This window comes from Schistocerca serialis, chromosome 5 (genome assembly GCF_023864345.2).
Source record: "Schistocerca serialis cubense isolate TAMUIC-IGC-003099 chromosome 5, iqSchSeri2.2, whole genome shotgun sequence".
Lineage (NCBI taxonomy): Eukaryota > Metazoa > Arthropoda > Insecta > Orthoptera > Acrididae > Schistocerca > Schistocerca serialis.
The window spans coordinates 397,313,787-397,332,798 of NC_064642.1; the positions used below are offsets into that span (position 1 = coordinate 397,313,787).

General features: G+C 40.0%; 1 protein-coding gene across 4 annotated transcripts in view; it reads right to left on the reverse strand.

Annotated features, from left to right (window-relative positions):
• Positions 1-18,545, reverse strand: part of LOC126482336 (TGF-beta receptor type-1) — a 190,189-nt gene extending 171,644 nt beyond the window's left edge. For 2 of the 4 annotated variants that reach the window (XM_050106405.1, XM_050106404.1), the window contains exon 1: positions 17,997-18,545. In XM_050106405.1, the coding sequence (XP_049962362.1) occupies positions 17,997-18,069 (73 nt within the window). In that variant the 5' untranslated portion in view covers positions 18,070-18,545. The remainder of the gene's footprint in view (positions 1-17,996) is intronic. The other 2 variants (XM_050106407.1, XM_050106406.1) reach the window with 1 other exon arrangement.
• Between the last annotated feature and the right edge of the window lie 467 nt (positions 18,546-19,012).

A 19,012-nucleotide genomic window follows, 5' to 3' on the forward strand; every position in this document is an offset into this window, starting at 1 on the left:
GACCAAACTATTGGCTGTTTTTTGCTGATGCTACATAAATAGAGATGGAAAAAACATACTTCTGTTTTTAGAAACATAAGGTCTACATCGCCATGACTCAAAATATTCATAAAGTTTTGTGACACTGTTTGTTAGGTGGTCCCCATTAAGAAAGACCTTCACGCTGATATGAAACTGAAAGGTCATCTGCATCCTGGAATTTCCGGGAGTAGAACAGATCGTGATGGGAATATACACACTGCAATGCATGCATGTTTGTGGTTTGGGATGTTCAACATTGGGGTTAACAGCACTCTCCCAAAGATCAATTGAAACACATTTGGTTAAAATGCAGAAATTGTGATAAGAGAATTAAAAGCCAAACTGAGATAAAATTACAACCACTCTTTCCCTATCTCACCCACAATCACCCGCTCAGTCACATTAGCTCACAATATGGAAAACTGTGCCACAAATGAGGAGATGTGCAAAAACAGTCCATTAAAACACAATGAAGACTAGAGGAAAACTAAGAGAGATTCACAGCAATATGTGACTGGCTGATCCCATACCAAAAACACGGATGAGCCAGCCATCTTGGTAAATGATAACACATTAAAAGTGAAACCCTAAAATTTCAGGGAACAAGTCAGACAGCTCACACAATTTTAAAGGTCCTACCACATTTGTTTGATTGTCATCTCAAATAGACAGCAAATCTGTTGGCAAATGAGCTGCTGCCCTTTGGTTTGAAAATAAAACACAGCATAGTAAAACGTGGTGTACTGTGATCTGTGGCCACAAGCACTGCTCACTGGAGGGTCCTCTCTCCAGGGCAAGAAACTATGCATCATAGGCCTGTGATCTATGCAAAGACAAGTAAGGAGGACCTCATTCCGCTGCCTGACTGGAAGAAGGTATGTCACAATCGCATAGTGGACTTCACTAGACGCAGCTTATTATATGTCATTTACAGTCATTCATATTCCGATTGACACATGTCTCTGCACCTCAACAGCGACGTGAGAGTATATAGGGTACTGGACAGTGAACTAACTGAGGATCACAACATACCTCCTTGACTGCTCTATCCACTCTTTTGTTCCCCACAATATCCATGTGTCCTGACACCAAACAGAGAGACATCTCCTTCCCTGCCTTTACAGTCACAGAAAGGCATCCTGGATATTCTGAAAAACTTTATCTGCTGGATGCAAGTGTTTTACAGAGTGAAGGGCACTTAGGGAATTGGAACAGACAAGGCATTTAGCACTCAAAACATGTCCCATCTGCTCAGGTGGCTGCAAGATCGCATATAATTGCACACAAAAGTCTTGAGGCAGTCGGATCTTGAGGATACAATCAGGGAAAACAACAGAGCAACCAACAGGGTCTCCCTGCTTAGATCCATCTGTAAACACAATTTCATAGTTGTGGTGCTCGGTTAAAATGTCAAAAAACAATGTATTAAAAAAATATACAGGATTGCAATACCTCCTGTATTGCACTAATTCTGAAATCACTCTGTGCTCCTACAATAACTGGGTGGCAGATGGTTAAAACCCTGGAGTTGGTGTTATACTTGCTCCAAACCAAGTGACTACAGCACATGCTGCACATGGATCCGAAACAGCCTTGTTGCTCATGGACGATTGGAGAAAAGGCATTCCAGTGACGGATAAGCAACAGCACGGTCTAAAGCTGAATTAGAAGCAAGGAGGAATCCGCATATCTAACACATCACGAGGAGCTGCTATCAAATGGCAAGTGGCAGTTCCCCAGCCTCAGCAAAGATTGGGTATAGAGATGGTCCTGGTCCTGTACGCACCTGTGGCCAGCCTCATCTGCTCAAGATGGAGTGCGTTAGTAATCTTCAGAGATCTTCAGAGAAGAGGACCCCGCTGATCCATATCCTGTGCACCAATAGTTTCGCTTGGATCACACAAAAGCCCTATAAAACTGAAGCACACACACTCTGCTCCTCAAGACCTGTGGCTAAAATACTTTTAAGTATTCAGTGGATTCTGGGTTTTGGCTTTCAGGTCTCTCTCAGGTGTGGTAACCACGACAATTTGGAGTAAAAAATGAGGCCCAGAATCCTCAGTGAGCCTTTAAAAAGTAGAATGGCATCACTCATATGCAAGTCAGGTAAATTAAAAATACAACTAGAAATACTGAAATAGTCACACATACATATATCTGCAGAAATTAAAAACCCATCTCTGCAGCCCACTTCTCTAACCTCTGCACTGTAACTTGCAACTGATGAGTCACTGTTGCAACACTGCAAGAGGAACAGGAAACAGCAAAATCATCCACAAATAAGGAGCACTGTATTGGACCCCTTACCATAAACTTGATTCTGTTTATGGCTATGGAAAACAGAGTAACACTTAAAACACTGCCCTGAGGATACTATTCTTCTGCTCAAAACAATCCAACATCATGTCACTAACTCATGACCTAAAAAACTGCTCAGACAGGAAAGACCATATGTAGATGGGGAGGTGGCCACAAAAATCCCATTGATGCACCTTACCGATGTCAAAGACTCTACCAAAGACAGTGATGTTTTTGTAGGTGAGGCTGCTGAATAGTCACCTGTACCAGGGCCAGGTTGTTGACATTGGACTGACATCTCTGGAATCAACATTGAGAGTAGCTAAAGAGTTGCCTGATCTATAACAACCACATCAAACAACAGTTTACGATATGCTCCAGGGTCTTTCATATACAGCTCATTAAGGTGACACTCCAGTAACTACTGGTCCATTTGTGGTCCTTTCCTGATTTGAGGATAGGTATCAAAATTGCTCTCTGCACGAGGTGGGAAAGTGAGCTTTCTGCTACATCAAATTAAAACATTCAAGGAGTTTTTCCTTTGACACTGTTGGAAAATATCAAAGCTTGCTGTATCGGATTTGGTCACGACCAGCTGCTCTATCAAAAGTCTCAGGCAGTGCTGAATCCAGCTCCCGCATGGTGAAAAAGCAGTTGTAAGACTCAGAATTGTAGGGTCTGAAGTCCAACTCACCCCTCTATACAGTGGCACAGTAATGGTGGAACACTGTATCCTGGATGGCATCGGCAGTAGCCATTGCAAAATGCTCTGTCATCATCTGAGCGATGTCTCCAGGTATTGTTTGGAGGCACCTCTGTTTCAGCACTGCTGCTATTGGGAAACAACTGTGTTTACCAGAAATTCTCCCAATGCCTTCTCATAATTTTGTAGAACAAGTGGAATGGTTGATGGAGTCCAGGAACACTTGCCATGACCTTTTCTTACTCTGCTTACGTACATGTTGAGCCTTGGCTTTCATGAATTGAAAGGCTGTGAGGTTATATGCTGTTAGGCAGTATTTAAATTGTCAAAGAGCCACGAACCTGTCCCGGATTTCAGAGCAGCACTCATCAGTCCACCAAGATACAGCATGCCTCCTAAGATGACCTGAGGACATTGGGATGTTTAAGTCAGTGGCATAATGGATTAATTGTGTGATGTGGTCCATCCATTCCTGCATGTTTGAACACAGCCATCTCATTGAACAGCATCCAGTTAGCCCTGCTGACCATCATTTCCATAGCTTCTGTTCAAGTAATGCTCCATCCAGTAGCTGTATCCATAGTATGAAATCGTCAGTGGAATGAGGGTCATCAGTTTCTTCCCACTGAGCAGAGTCTGCAAAGACTGAAGAGAAAAAAAGAGATGTCCATGGCTGAGGACGACCCAGTAGTAGCTAATAAATGAGTGGGACCTCTTGTGTTTAGGATGCACAGCTCCTGACAGGTCATGAGGTTCTCCAAGACTCGACCCCTAGGGCAAGTATAGGTCAAGCCACATAATACATTATGGGCATTGAAATCACCCGATAGGGCAAATGGGTAGGGGAGTTGGTTTATAAGATCTGCGAGAGCCCCAGTGTCTATCACATCCTGTAGAGGTAAGTACAGTGAGCAGATAGTAATCTTCTGACTCACATGAACTGCAATAGCTACAGCTTGTGGATCAGTAACCAAGGAGATAGCAGAGGAGATGTGACAAACACAGCAACCCCTCCCTTGGCCCGTTTCCCAGTCAGGTCATACTTGCAACAAAGAGTAGCCTATATCCCCATAGTACAGGGGCACCAGACACTTTAAAAAGTGTTTCCTGCAAACATAGGCACAGGGGGTGTCTCTGTGCTATGAGTTTCAGTTCCTCCACATGTGTCCTGGATGCATTAATGTTCCACTGCAGTATGGGAGCCATTTATCACTGGGTATGCAGTTTCACCCTGTCTTTCTGCCCAGGAGGGAAGCCTTTACTGGGTGGAGGCTTGGTCTTGGTGAAAGATGAGTGCCTTAGGCTGACACCAAAGTACATTGATTCCAAAGACAAATTGTGAGAGATGTCAGACAGAGCAACATCGATGTCGTCAGACAGCTTACTTCCCGTCTACATCAGCAGCTGATTCTTTGCCTTTGCCGTTGATTTTTTGCCCTGGATATGCTTCAGAGCCACAACCACAGCTGTAGTAGTGACAGTGCTGCACGGTGGGTCAGACTGTACTTTTAGAAGGGCAGAGCGCTCCGTATCAGCGGCAACCACAGCCTTTTCTGATGTTCTAAGGGGAGGTATGGACTTTGACATAACTGCAATGGCACAAGTGTAATGACAAATGCTGGACTAGTATTGACACTTAATTGTTTGTGTACCAGCATCAGTTTTCTGGACTAGCTATTTGAGAACGAAAGCAAAACAGGCAGCGAGCATGGGTGGCTGCATGGCCTTGTAGATCTTTTTGGCTTCACCATACAGAATGCGCTTTGTCATTTTTATCTCCTGGAGTTTCCTTTCTTCAAGGAAGGCATTGCAATCCCTACTCCAGAAAGGACGACCCCCAGAGCAACTGACTTACTTCAGAAGAGGTGAACAACAAACTCCTTCGTGAGTGGCCTTACTGGATTTGCCACAGGTGGCTAGCCGCATGGAACCAAGAGTAGTGTGCCCAACGTGCCAGCATTTGAAATGGGTTGAGGAAATATGGCTGCACCATTAGGCAAAGGTAACCTAAATTGACATGTGCTGGAATTTTCATGCTGTTAAATGAAATAATAAACAAGTCTGAATTGATAAGATCACCATCCACCCTTTCCATGATGGTCTGCACATAAAAAATGCTTGCTTTGGCCCACTCAGCTTTCAGTTCCTCTTTGAGAATATCAAGTAGATCTCTGCATGATACGACACCTTTGCTGTCGTTCAAAGTGTTGTGCAGTTCAGTTTTGATTGCATATTGGTCAAGGCACCCAGCTTTCTGGAGGTTGTTTACTTGTTGGGAACTAAACATTTCTGCCAACAGGGTCCCATTTCAGAAGCACTTGACAAAGTTTAAAGTGCTGTAGACTCCCTCTAAACCCCTTTGGATACAGAACAGTGAAACCTTCTCAAAACTGCCCATTTTCATTTTATTATTAAAAACACCTTTTGGTCAAAAGCATGCAGTCTGTTACTATAAATGACAGCATACTGAATAATCCCTGAATCACATGGACTTGCCACAACTGCCCTTTTGTTAGACTGGGTGTTGGTACCTAACAGCGGCCCACCATTTCGGTGGGAGGAAGAAGAGGAAATTTCGATGGTTCCAAGTCAGTCCCAAAACCAGCTAGGGAAATAAAAGTCCACCTAGACAGAGCCCCGCATGCCTACACCTGGTCACTAGTGTAAAGTAATGGTGATGATTTTATCAACTCAAAAATGTATTGTACACAGTACACACACACACACACACACACACACACACACACACAAATAGTCACCAAAACTGTTGGCACATTTATCCCATTGTGACACTAGCCAGTCGATTTCATCTTCGAAGAAGCTTGTAGGATGCAGTCACACACTTTGTTGTCCGTCGCGAATTGATGTCCGCAAATAGCTTGTTTTAGAGGTCCAAACACATGAAAGTCACACAGTGGAAGGTCGGGACTGAACGGTGGATGTTCCAGCATTTCCCACCGAAACTGCTGCAATGTCATCTTCACCACATAGACCGTGTGTGGGCGGGCATTATCATGCAGGAGGATAATGCCATTGGACAACATGCCTCGGCATTTTGACTTTATGGCTCATCTAAAGTTCTGTAAAGTGGCTTGATAACACTGGGCACTGATGGTGGTTCCCTGTTCCAGGAACTCGACAAGCAGTGGGCCCTTGTGGTCAAAAGAGAAGGACATCATATCCTTACCAGAACTGGTGTACACGATCTTTGATTTCTTTGGAAGTGGTGCAGTCACAAGTTTCGACTGCTTGCTCTGACACTTGCTATCCGGTTCAAAATGGTGACACTATGTTTTGTCACCTGTGACAATAAGTGACAAAAAGCCATATTCCTCCTCATAATAATGCTGTAGATGACTCAAAGACAGAGCCATTTGAGTATTGCACTGTTCGGCGGTCAGTTGGTGGGGAACCCCTGCACACAGATTTTATGTGAATTGAAGTGTTGATGCATTATGATGTGGGTGGTGCCCATGTTAATACCCAGTAACCAACAGATCTCGTCCAAGGTAATTCTGTGGTTGTCCATGGCTTAAGTATTCACTTCCACAACAATTTCCGGAGTGATGACACGATGAGCCTGTCCGGGACGAGCATTGTCTTCAAGTGACTTGCACCCCTCAACACCTGAATGACGCAAACTGTACTCGCCATACACAGCCCTCATCTGTTGATACATTTTGTGGCCTCCAACTCAACTCTGCTGCCAAAAATCAAATCACTCCTCGTTGTTCCTGCTTACTCGCCTGCATGCTGAGTAGTGGACAATAACTTGTGTGACCACCTTCTCTTTGCCTTTGGCGTGAAACCACACTGGTGCTAGTGTCAGCCTCCCTACTAGTAGATGGCACCACCGTACCCGCAGTTACGTGGTGCCACCTTACATGTAAGGCATAGGTAGACACACTGACCAGGCTTCAGTTGAACAAACCTCAGAAATCACATACAACTGAAATGCGGCAGGATCCCCAGGGCTTGCCCACTAACGATTGTTTCACCTCAACAGCCATGCATCTCAGTGTGCAGCACACCTCGAGACAGGTTTTTTTACCATGCTCATGATCCACGCAGTCCAGTCATGATCTCCATTCCCTGTGACACAAGACATTACACTGCCACATCATAAAGTGGTCAATGAAGCATAACCAGAGCTTACATGTACAGAGGACTGGCAGTGCCTACTACTCCTCAGCTCAGGAACCCTGGGGTTGCCAAGCTGTAGCCAGCTAATGAATGGTGAGCTGCTGAAGACTACCCACTGTTAAGAAACTTTGAAGGAAACAGTGACTACTGCATACTAGGGACAGTAAAAAGTGTGGTGCTACATATACAGATGCCAAATGAAACACACTTGGATGTGAAGTGCGAAATGATGAAGCATTCAATGACTACCAAGCAGAATCTTGTCTACAGATCTCTCACGAAACCCACGGAGACTGTGGTCATACGTAAAGGTTGTCAGTGGCACTAAAGTTAGTGACCAGACACATATGGATGACACAGGATCTGAAGCTGAGGAAAGCAAAATAAAAGCAGATATGCTGAATTCCATTTTCATATATGAAGATACAGACATACAGCCCCAGTTTACTTCTCATACCACTCCAAAGATGAATGACATATAATATGTCAAACAACGGAAAATCCAGGATGGAATGTAACAATATTAATGTCCTGCCCGCTATCCCTCCCACAGTGGTATTCCACCATCCATCGAATCTACATCTGTCCCTACACAATCCCTGCTCCCAACCCTTTATCTCATGGCTCATACCCCTGTAATAGACCTAGATGCAAGACCTGTCTCATACATCCTCCCACTACCACCTTCTCCAGTCCGGTCATGAACATCACCTATCCCATCAAAGGCAGGACTAACTGTGAAACCAGTCATGTGATCTACAAGCTAAGCTGCAACCACTGTGCTGCGTTCTACATGAGCATGACAATCAACAAGCTGTCTATCCACATGAATGGCCACTGACAAACTGTCGCCAAGAAACAAGTAGACCACCCTGTTGCTGAGCATGCTGCCAAACATGACATCCTTCATTTCAATGACTGCTTCACAGCCTGTGCCACATGGATCCTTCCCAACAACACCAGCTTTTCTGAATTGCGCAGGTGGGAACTCTTCCTGCAATGTATTCTACGTACCCATAACCCTCCTGGCTTCAATCTTCACCCATCCGCTCTTCCCCTGTTCCCATTCCAGTACCACACAGCTATCATTCCACTATCACACCCAGTCTTTTTACTTCTCTCCTTTTCTACTACCCCCTTCCCCACCTCCCCCTGTCCTCTGACTAACTTCCTGACTGCACACACCTGCCCTACACTCTCTCTACCTCATACCTGCACACCCCCCAGGCAGCACCCCACTGTCCACCACTCCTACCCTACTATCCATCCCCCTCCTCCCCCCCCCCCCTCCCCAGCCTGTTGCTTACCCCCACCCAGTTGCCACACCCATCATGTGGTATTGGTGCTGCTGCTTGTAGTGTGGCATCAGTTACCCGAGACTGCAGTCGTGTGTGTGAGATGCATTTACGTGTGTGTGTGTTGTCTATTTCTGACGAAGGCCAAACTGGTCGAAAGATCTGCGAAAAGTAACAACTTTCCTTTTCATAATATTGACACATATATTTGTGTCAATTATGTAGCGAAAAAGCTGAAATTGGTAAAACTAAATAAGGTACCAGGGCCCAATGGAATCCCTAACAGGTTCTATACAGAATTCACACCTGGCATTTGAACCATAATACCACTTCAGTTCTTTGATTAAGAAAGTACAGGTCATGTCCGTCCAAAAGAAGGGGAGCAGAAGTGATCAACAAAACTATCTCACAAACATCCATATGCTGTAGAAGTCTAGAACCTATTCTGAACATAAATGTAATGAGATATCTCAAACAAAATGACCTCCTCAATGCCAACCAATATGAATTCCAACAACATCAATCACGCAAAACCCAAAATGATCTTTTCTCACATTACATCCTGAAAGCCATGGATCAATGAATGCAGTATTTCTTGACCACTGAAAAGCATTTTACTAAGTACCACGCCAACAATATTTACCTTTTAAAGAAGGACGGCATGAATTGTCAATGTTTTGTCTGACTCATGGGGAAGCATCAAAGAGATATTGAAAAATGTGAATTGGCAAGCTCTTAAAAGATAAGACGCAAACCAAAAACATACTTACAACATTTCGAGAACCAGTATTACAGCAAGAACTTAAATCTATACTTCAGCAACAAACAAATGCACGGCAAATTTAAAAAAACACAAAATCTCCAAGATCGTCAACCATAAACGGAAGCTCGAAACTTAGTACAGACTTCAATACAAGATGCTTTTGATAGCGTCCACAACAAAACCGAATGAAGAAATTCTGGTCATATGGAAAGTAAGACACACTCAATACTTCTCTGTGCGTATAGCAATGGTAATGATGCCAGTGACAGCACCAATGAAGCAGAGTTACTAAACACGGTTTTTCACCATAATAGATGTAATAAATATTCTGGAATTCAAATCAAGAACAGCAGTCAAAATGAGTAATTTAAAGTAGACAGTTTTGTTGCAACAAAGCAACTTATGTCACTTAATAAAGTCAACTCTTCCAGAAAAGAGTGCACACCAATTAGGCTCTTTTCAGAGTACGCTGATGTACTAGCAACATTCTTATCAAACAATGAAAAGTCCAGGTTGGAATATCAACAATATTATGAAAACGACAGACTGGTACTCACTGTAAAGATGACACGTTGAGTTCCAGATAAGCACAATGAAAAGACTGTCATGTGTAAACTTTCAGCCAAAACTTTCTTCAGAAAAGAAAGACTCTCTCACATGAGTGGCGGGAGATAGCACTTGTGTCCAGGTGTGTAAGGTGTGCTTGTTTGTGCAAATGTGTGTGCATTTTTTCCTTTCTGAAGAAGGCGTCAGCCAAAAGCTTATGCATAACTATCTTTTCACTGTGCCTGTCTGCATCTCAATGTGCCATCTTTATGGTGAGTAGCACTCTGTCTTTCTCTCCACTCTTACAGTTATAAACAACCAATTGACCGATTAAGGATCCATACCAAAAGACTGGGAAGTTACATGGATCCCACCAACGCACAAAAAAAAAAAAAAAAAAAAAAAAAAAAAAAAAAAAAAAAAAAAAAACCTGAAGTAATCTATTGTATTACAGACCCATGTTGCTGACATTAATTTGCAGTAGGGTTTCGAAAAATACTCTGTGTTCCAACATTATGAAATACCTCAAAGAAAATTATCTATAGACATATAACTAGCAGGGATTCAAAATATATCATTCTTGTGAAACACAAGTGTTTCTTTGTTCACACAAAGTAAAGAGTGCTATTGAGAGGGAATCTAAAGCTGATTCCATATTTCTAGACTTCCACAAAGCTTTTGACACAGTTTCTCACAAGCAGTTGTACATCAAATTGCATGCCTTTGTAGTGTCTCAGTAGTGGCAGTTCGTAGTAATTGACGAGAAGTAGTATTATGAAACAAAAGTGATATCTGACACCTCCCCCCACAAGAAAGTGTTATACGCCTCCTGCCATTCTTAATCTATCTTAATCTATTTTAGGAGAAAGTGTAGGTGGCCCTCATTGATGGTGATGCTGCTGTTTACCACCTAGTAAAGTCTTCAGGAGATCAATCAGTCTGCAAAACAATTTAGAAAAGATATGTGCAGGATGCAAAAAGTAGCAGTTGACACTAACAAATAAGAGTGTACTAAAAACTCCATCATAATTTCCTTAAATCACAAATCACAGAACTTTAAAGGTTGCTGACTCAGTTAAATACCTAGGGATTACAACTGTGAACAATTTAAACCAAATGTGGAGAAGGCGAAGCAAAGACTTCATTTTACTGGCAGAACATCTAGAACATGAAACAGATCTAAGATCTATTAAAGAGAGAGCCTACACTACACCTATCCATCCTTGTTGCATGAATGAGATCCTTACAAACAGGCTTGACAGAGGGCATCAAAAAATATCACGGAAGGGCAGCTTGTTTTATAGTATAACAAAATAGGGGAGTGAGTCTTGAGGATATGGTAAGCAACGTGGCGTGGCAATCATTGAAACAAAGGCGTTTTTCATGACAGTGAGAGCTCTTCATAAAATTTCAGGCACCAACTTCCTCCTCAAATGGTAAAAAATATTTTATTGAGTCACACCTATGTAGGGAGAGATGATGATAATTAAAAAAAGAGAAATCAGAGATAGTACAGAATGATTTAGGTGTTAAATTTTTCCACATGCTATTCAAGAATTGAAGAGTTGAAAAATAATATGACAGTAGCTCTATGAACCTTCTGCCAAACACTGGAGTGTGAACTGCAGAGTAGACATGCAGATGCAGATATAGCACCCTAAATATTGTAACCGTAAGAACCACAAAGAGAAAATTAGACTAGTAAATGCATGCACAGAGATATTTAAGCAGTCATTCTTCCCACCCTCCATATGCAACTGGAATGGGAAGAAACCCTAACATGGGTATCATACTAAGTACCCTCTGCCATTCCCTTCACAGTTGTTTGCTTAATATTAAAGGGAGGAGAGAGAGAAATGCTATTTTGATACGATGATTCAGAAATCTGGTGCAGCCAAAGAATAAAAGATAAGTCAATTACCTATGAATAAAATAATGGTTAAATTCTAAAAAAAAGTAATTATTTTATTCTTGTCAAAACAAATATAATTTAACCACTCACCACAGCTCAGCACAATCACTGTTTCTTATCTAACTGTTTGTGTGTGAGAAAAGTGATCACAAGAGCTCTCCAGATACTAAGGCTACAACTAATATTTATCAAAGTGAAATTTCATATAAACAATATGAGTTTCTCTTTGATTACAGCTTTACTTAATTTTCCTACATAGTGTAAAAATGTGGGTAAAATGTAACAGGGTCTCAAAGCTTTTACATAAAAAATTACAGTTGCTGTGAAACGGAAAAGAATCTTTTATGAGTACAAGTTTAAGTTTGCATTGTATGTTCTACATCATACATACTGACGTTAAAACATGTATTTTAAGTATTTTCCTCTAAGGAACAAATAACTCAATAATCAATTAATTATTTGTAGCCAGGAAACCATAACAACATTTAATTATTCCTAATGCTTGAAGCACCAGCTATCTGCATTTCGAAAACGACCTACAAGTTAGATAGATAGGCTGGTATAAAGTTTGTAACAGGGAATTTAGTGACTTCTTCTCAAAATAAACAACCGAAGTATGCCAGATCTAAAATTACTCTATCCTACAGCACCTCACAACAAACAAAAAGCATATACGTTGTGAGTTTGGTTTATTGGTGCATTGAAATATTGCAAATTAATATGGGTGGATTGGAACAAACAAAAAGCATATACGTTGTGAGTTTGCTTTATCGGTGCATTGAAATATTGCAAATTAATATGGGTGGATTGGGGTAGGCATCAGCCATCCAAAAAATATGGACAGTTTAGGAGGGAGTAGGGAGAGGGGGGAAGGGTCGCAAAGCAGATAGTAGCTGCACGGGATAGTGCACAAGATTTGAGTAGAACCCATTCCTCAGATATGACACTATTGTGTCCCCCCCTCCCCCCCCCCCCACCACAAAAAAGGGGGGGGGGGGGGGGAGTGGCTTGATGATGCATCTCCAGAGAGTTCAGCAAGCTTGGAAAGAATTTTGAACACAATTCCTGCAACATTCCTTTTTCCTACTACTATCCTATGGAATAAAACTCATTTTATTAAAAAACTGTTAGCAATTACAGACGAGGACACACAGGTAGATCCTGTATGGAAAAATAAAAGTCATTCACACAACTTCCAGAATTGGGAAATAATTTAGACCAACTGACTGCAGCTGTCATTCAAAATCAAGTAGTACAAGGCAAGCAAATTCAACTGTAACATTTTTCGAATCCACTTGCTGTAATACATTTTAATAAATGTTTGATTGATTGATTGGATAAATGATTAATTAAAATACAAAGTGTCAAGGTATTAAACATTTGCTTAATACAGAAAAACATTAAATGAAAAAGCAATCACAAATTTTCCCTTGAAAAGTACCCATCAAAAATATGCATGCAACAATAGCAATACCAGACAAAAATTTTTGTCTGTTGATACAAATTTTATTGGATATGTAATTACTTTGGATTGCGGTGCCAGTTCCTGTTTATGTTTCAGTACAGAATGGGTGAATATTTAAGAATTTTTGGGTATACATACTGATGTAAACATTTACCTTCAACAGGTATGGAATTACAACTGCCTTAGATGAAACATAAAATTTTATGCATATGAATGTTTACAATAGATTATTGGTTCTGGATATCATTTTCTGACTTCAGTTTGCAGGAATCATTATGGTGATGATGCTATTTAAAATAAAGTCACATACATTTACACAGGCTGCTAAGATTTTGTGGTGTGTAAATCCACAAACTACATATCCAATATCACTTCTCTGGAATAATATGGTAATCTCTAAATAACTGGAAGTGTTGTTTTACCAAACTGTTTTACAGGACCACAAAAAATGTGAAGTTTTGAGATTGATTGTCACACTCCCAATAAAAACAAACTGATGCAACATCAAATCTAATCATTTGTTGCTGATTTCAATAACAACTGACAATAAGTACTGCTAGAACAAATCCCCACTGCAATGGCATACATAGTGCTTAACTGTTGTCAACTGAGCTAGTAAAATGGTAGCATTTGTGTGTGATGCATTTTTATGATTTAAAAGTGTCTGGATGTGAATCAATGCCAGGAGAAACAGTATTAGGCACTAGTGCACTTTTCAATTTTCATTGACAAAATCCTTCACTTTTCAACAGATCCAGATATGAAGTAAATTTTCTTGCAAGTGAAAGTCAGCCCATACACAGAACAAGAGCTGCTACTCAAGGCAACATGTCTCATACTCAAAGCAATCGAAATGGACACCATTAATATCTGCCAGAATATGTAGTGTAACCAGGACAATGCTCATATTAAGAGCCACCTCTACAACTTTTTAGAAGAAATTTCTATATCGGGAAGGTTCAAATTCAATAGATCACATATAATGTATACCATTACCTGAAAGCATAGAATTTAAAGTTCTGTCAGAATATGCTGAAAAGGTTTGGTTATGCTGTATATATAAAGACAGAGAGAAGACAAAGAGGAAGAGATGGACCATGTCTGTGCTCATTTCAGTTGATAGCACTGCAGCCATGTACATGCAACTTCTTCAATGATGCTTGACTAATAGAAGTGGAGAAAGTACAGTCAAAGTAATGGTGTACACTTTCTTCACACCAAGCTACCTTCAAGGTGTGATGTGACTGTGATGTTAGGGTGCAATGTGACATGGTTGCAAGCAAGCACTAGATGTGATAAATGGAAGTAAGACTACCCATGGTGCAGAAATTTTCTATGATATCCCTCACACCATCTTAAAACATTATGTCAATAGCATGGGAAGGGGGAGGAGGGGTACACATCACAAGAAGGTTATGGCAGTGGTGGTATCATCTTAGCAATCTCCAAAAAATTAAGGAGGACTGGTAAACATAAGCAATGGACAAAAATGAATTTGGGCTGCCACCTGAAGTTCAGCTGGATGTCGTAGATCATTACACCAAACAAAACAAACTACAATCATGATTCAAAAATCAATGATCGGGGATAGATAATTTTTTATTTTTTTATCATCATATGGGGAAAGGTATTTACCTTCTATAAAGAAACACCAAAGTACTGAACATTCTGGTTGTGATCAGGTCAACTCATTGGTATTTATAACATTTTAAAAGGCTCACTGCCACTCTGACAGTACTAAATTCATGGGGTAAGGCGGGACAAATACATAAATATGATGACACTTCATTTCTTCATGACCCTTCTCAAATTGGGAGTTGCTGTAGGAGTTGGCATCAAAAGCAAGTAAGACTAATTCTTCTGGACAAGAAAACACTACAGTCTTATTGTGATCATCAACTGATTATAAAATGATGCTAATGATTTGCTTTTGTAATGGTCCCACAGACTGTGATGTTAGCAAATGAGCAACACTGGATGTAAGTCACACTGTTTTTCACTGATTCAGAGATGTCTTTTGGAGAATACTGACTCACAGAGGGCAGCATTATTCATGTATAGTGGATATGCAACCCACATACCAAGCAAATTAGTCTGGCTAACACAGTAATACAATGTTAGTATAATGGAGCTGCCACCTCCCACCGCCTACGTTTTACAACCTCCCCCTCCAGTGTTTCATTGCTATAAACACCTACCTGTAATACTGATCGCCTGACATTGGTAGTAAATCTGACTTCTCTATGTAACCTTACTGTTTGTCAACAGGCACAGATACCCAAAATCAGATTAACACAGTTTATATGGAGGAGTGACTACATCCAGTGACCCACAATTTTTGAGATAAATGAGCCCATATGAAGACAATTTTTCAACAAGTCAAAACTGTCATTCACAAATTCAACATTTCCATTTTATATGGTAATTACCACAAATAAAGTAACAGACAAACAATAGCAAGAAACAAAAAAGTGGCAATATAATAATGATCAAGTATGTCCAGGCTTCCAGCCAAATACAGTAATCTTCAACTATTTGACCTAACTAATATCACTACCAATTTATAAGGCAAACACACATACTGAATTTCGTTGTGTGTGTGTGTGTGTGTGTGTGTGTGTGTGTGTGTGTGTGTGTGTGTGTGTGTGTGTGAAAAAGGAAGAAGAATCGGGATGACAATCAGAATAAGCCAACTAAAGTAAAAAGGTGGGCCCTGTGTTCAACAGCAATTACAATTACACAAAACTAGTAATTATGATTTCTGGATAAAGATATCCAACAACTGGTGGAGCTATCATTGTGTACTTCAGACACAGTCATATTTGCTAATAATCTCATTGTTAGGCACCCCAAACCCACAACAGTCATGCTGCCTCAAATGTTTTAATCTCTTCCAACTGACAAAAAATTAATCTTTTTTATATGGTAGAGCTTCTTGGATTTTGTTCATCTTTTCAAGCCTTCTATAATATTCTTTCTCCCAGTGGTACTAGTCCAGGAGGATAAGCACGAGAGCCTCTATGAATATTGATATACAAGGCAGACTAAACCTTCAAATAACTTAGTATGGTAGACTTTCATCATCCTTGTATCATATAGCCTGTGAAATGCCAGTAGGCCTACTTGCATTCTAGTCTCAGCTCAGCTCACAGACTTTTGGTGTATACTCACTGCAGATTGTCTTTTAGTTTTCAATGAAACACTAGGTTTTATCTAAACCAATGCTTACAAAATCTCTTTACATAGGGGCATTATGTCAACAGGACATGAATCTCTGTGAAAATGTTACAGTTCTTCAGGGTATTTATAGTGATTATTAATGTATTTGTTTTTTAAACAAAGTGGTCAAATGAGGAAAAACAATAGAAGTGGAAGAAACATTTCATCAAATAATACCTGAAATTAACCGTCTAAATATCACCAAAGGGAGTGAAAATTATGAGTGATAAGTTGGATTTCTGTAAGATATATGAGCAAAATCTGCATTAAGCACATGTAGTAATGTTATTCAGTAAGGCTGAGTTCGGTTCACATAAAAATTTAACAAAATGATGAAACTTCCAACATATTTAATGAAACTGCAGATACTTAAAAAGTGAATTTGTATGGCTAAAAACATATCAAAGGGCAAACCTAATTACTAATTTTTAATGCTTCATGATAGCAACTTCAACATAATACAAATCTTGTATCTAGTAAGCAGCCCTGTAACTCTCATCCTACAAAGTTAAAACTGCAGTTTTAGGATGACAGAAGCAATGCACACTACAACACGTTAAAATGTTTTGATGTTATAATAGTTACTGTAAGTCATATTTTAATTGCAGAAATAATCTGAAATCTGTTTTACTTTCATCAATGTATTGTTTTTTCCAGTCTCAATATCAACAAATCCCAGAACAACAAAGCACGGAAAGTGTCAGCCACAAAAACTTGCTTGCAACAAGATCAAAGACCAGAAGTATCTGTGCATGCTGTTATTTCAATATTTTGACTGAATAGTGTAACAGGTGGCACAAAACGATTGGGCCTACCAATGGAAAACAAATCTGGGATAACGAATAGACCTACTATCACAGTGAAATATCTATGGTGTCGAACATGTTTAAAAGGTCTATTAGAATTGTGAACTACATGTAAAATGAACAACTAGAGTTCAGTTATTTTATATTTCGTTACTTTTCTTGTCTCAATCATAAATAGCATAAATGGCCAATGGATAAAGATGAGGTATTTTTTGTCGGCTCCATTTAAAAATGTGGTAATAAATTTCTCCCCATTAGGTAAGTCTGTTCACATTCAAAACCAACTGTTACAAGTACAATATTGCTAATGGTAACGAAAACACGGTTTCGTTTCATTTGCAAAGTGACGTCGTTACAAGACAACAAATTATAATTGTTGTGGTACAGTCATAAAAAGGATGGATAGTTTCTCAAAACCTCTAAAGTGTTCATGGTTCTTTCATGATGACACGGCCAAGTTCAGCAAGCCTTACTACTTTTTCCTAAATGAACATCAATTAGTGTGTTAGAAATGCAGTACGTGCGTAACTGTATTGTTAGAACGTATAAAAAATTGCATGACATCAGCTCAAGAGTACACGATGAGCATCTCACATTTCCTGGCAATAATCAATAATTTATTTGTAAACTGTAGTTTTAATTTCTCACGGTAATATGATGCCATACCATCGGTTACGTCAAATCATAAAACCAGTTTTATCAGTCAGTAAATGAATGTCACTTCTTTGTGGTGGGGTATTACAGGGGTTAGGGTGATAATTGATCAACGCCGATAAACAGTTTTATTAATTCTCTAAGAAGTGACAGCACTGTTCCAATACTGACCATTGGTAACTGCGATGTGCAGGTAAGCCAAGATAGCTGCGTGTAACATGGTATAAACACAGGAAGACGTCATTGCTTCAGCGTTTGAAAACTTATGTAACAGTGATTGTAATTTCCGTGTTACAGTCGAAGGTCATTTTTGAAATACTTTTCATTGTACAGGCTGAAACTACTTTCAGCCATCATTCACACCCACAACAAAACCACTACGACTCACAACCAATCACGCTACCCATTAACAACAACATATTGGGAAAGAACTTAGTATCCCTCCGCGGCTGATACGTGGTATCCTTTTTTAATCTTTGTTAATTAATTATTTTTCCACCTGTTTTGGAAGGCAGATAACTAATTTGTAGGGACAGTTAACCGTCATGTTTAAGCAACATATAGTTCGTCGTGTGATGTATCACTAATTTAGAAGTGTTGGAGACAGAAGTCCTTACGCTCAAAATGTGAGTCTAAACTTCTCGCGAAATTAATTTTACTTTTAATCGGTACCATTCACAGACAATATATGAACAATAACTACACTCTCAGAAATAACACCGAAAGAGCATCTCAATGTCAAATGTCAATTTCCTCTGTCGTTTCGAAGGTTCGTGACCTGTCATCTATGGGTATTTTTATATCTTACAATTTTATCAGACGCGAATTTTAATTCGCACACTCATCATCAGAAGTAACCGTGATTAACACTTGTAACATTAGCAGTTGTCTTCCTTCACCCAGTAACTATTTTCCTTAGTTTGAGGAGATTTTCCTCGGATGTATGACGGATGCCCACTGTCAGAGAGTGAATGGATTTTGGACAAGAATGCATATAAACCAGAAATAAGTCTGTTATACTGTATGCATAAAAATTCCAGGAGAATATATTCATCAATTATGGGCGTCCCCTTAAATGGATACAAGAAGGGGCAAGAACCTAAAGTGACCATTATATGACATAACTGTCCGGCGAGATTGAGAATGTACCGTGTCCCAAGAACTAAACTTGACAGGAAATACACAAA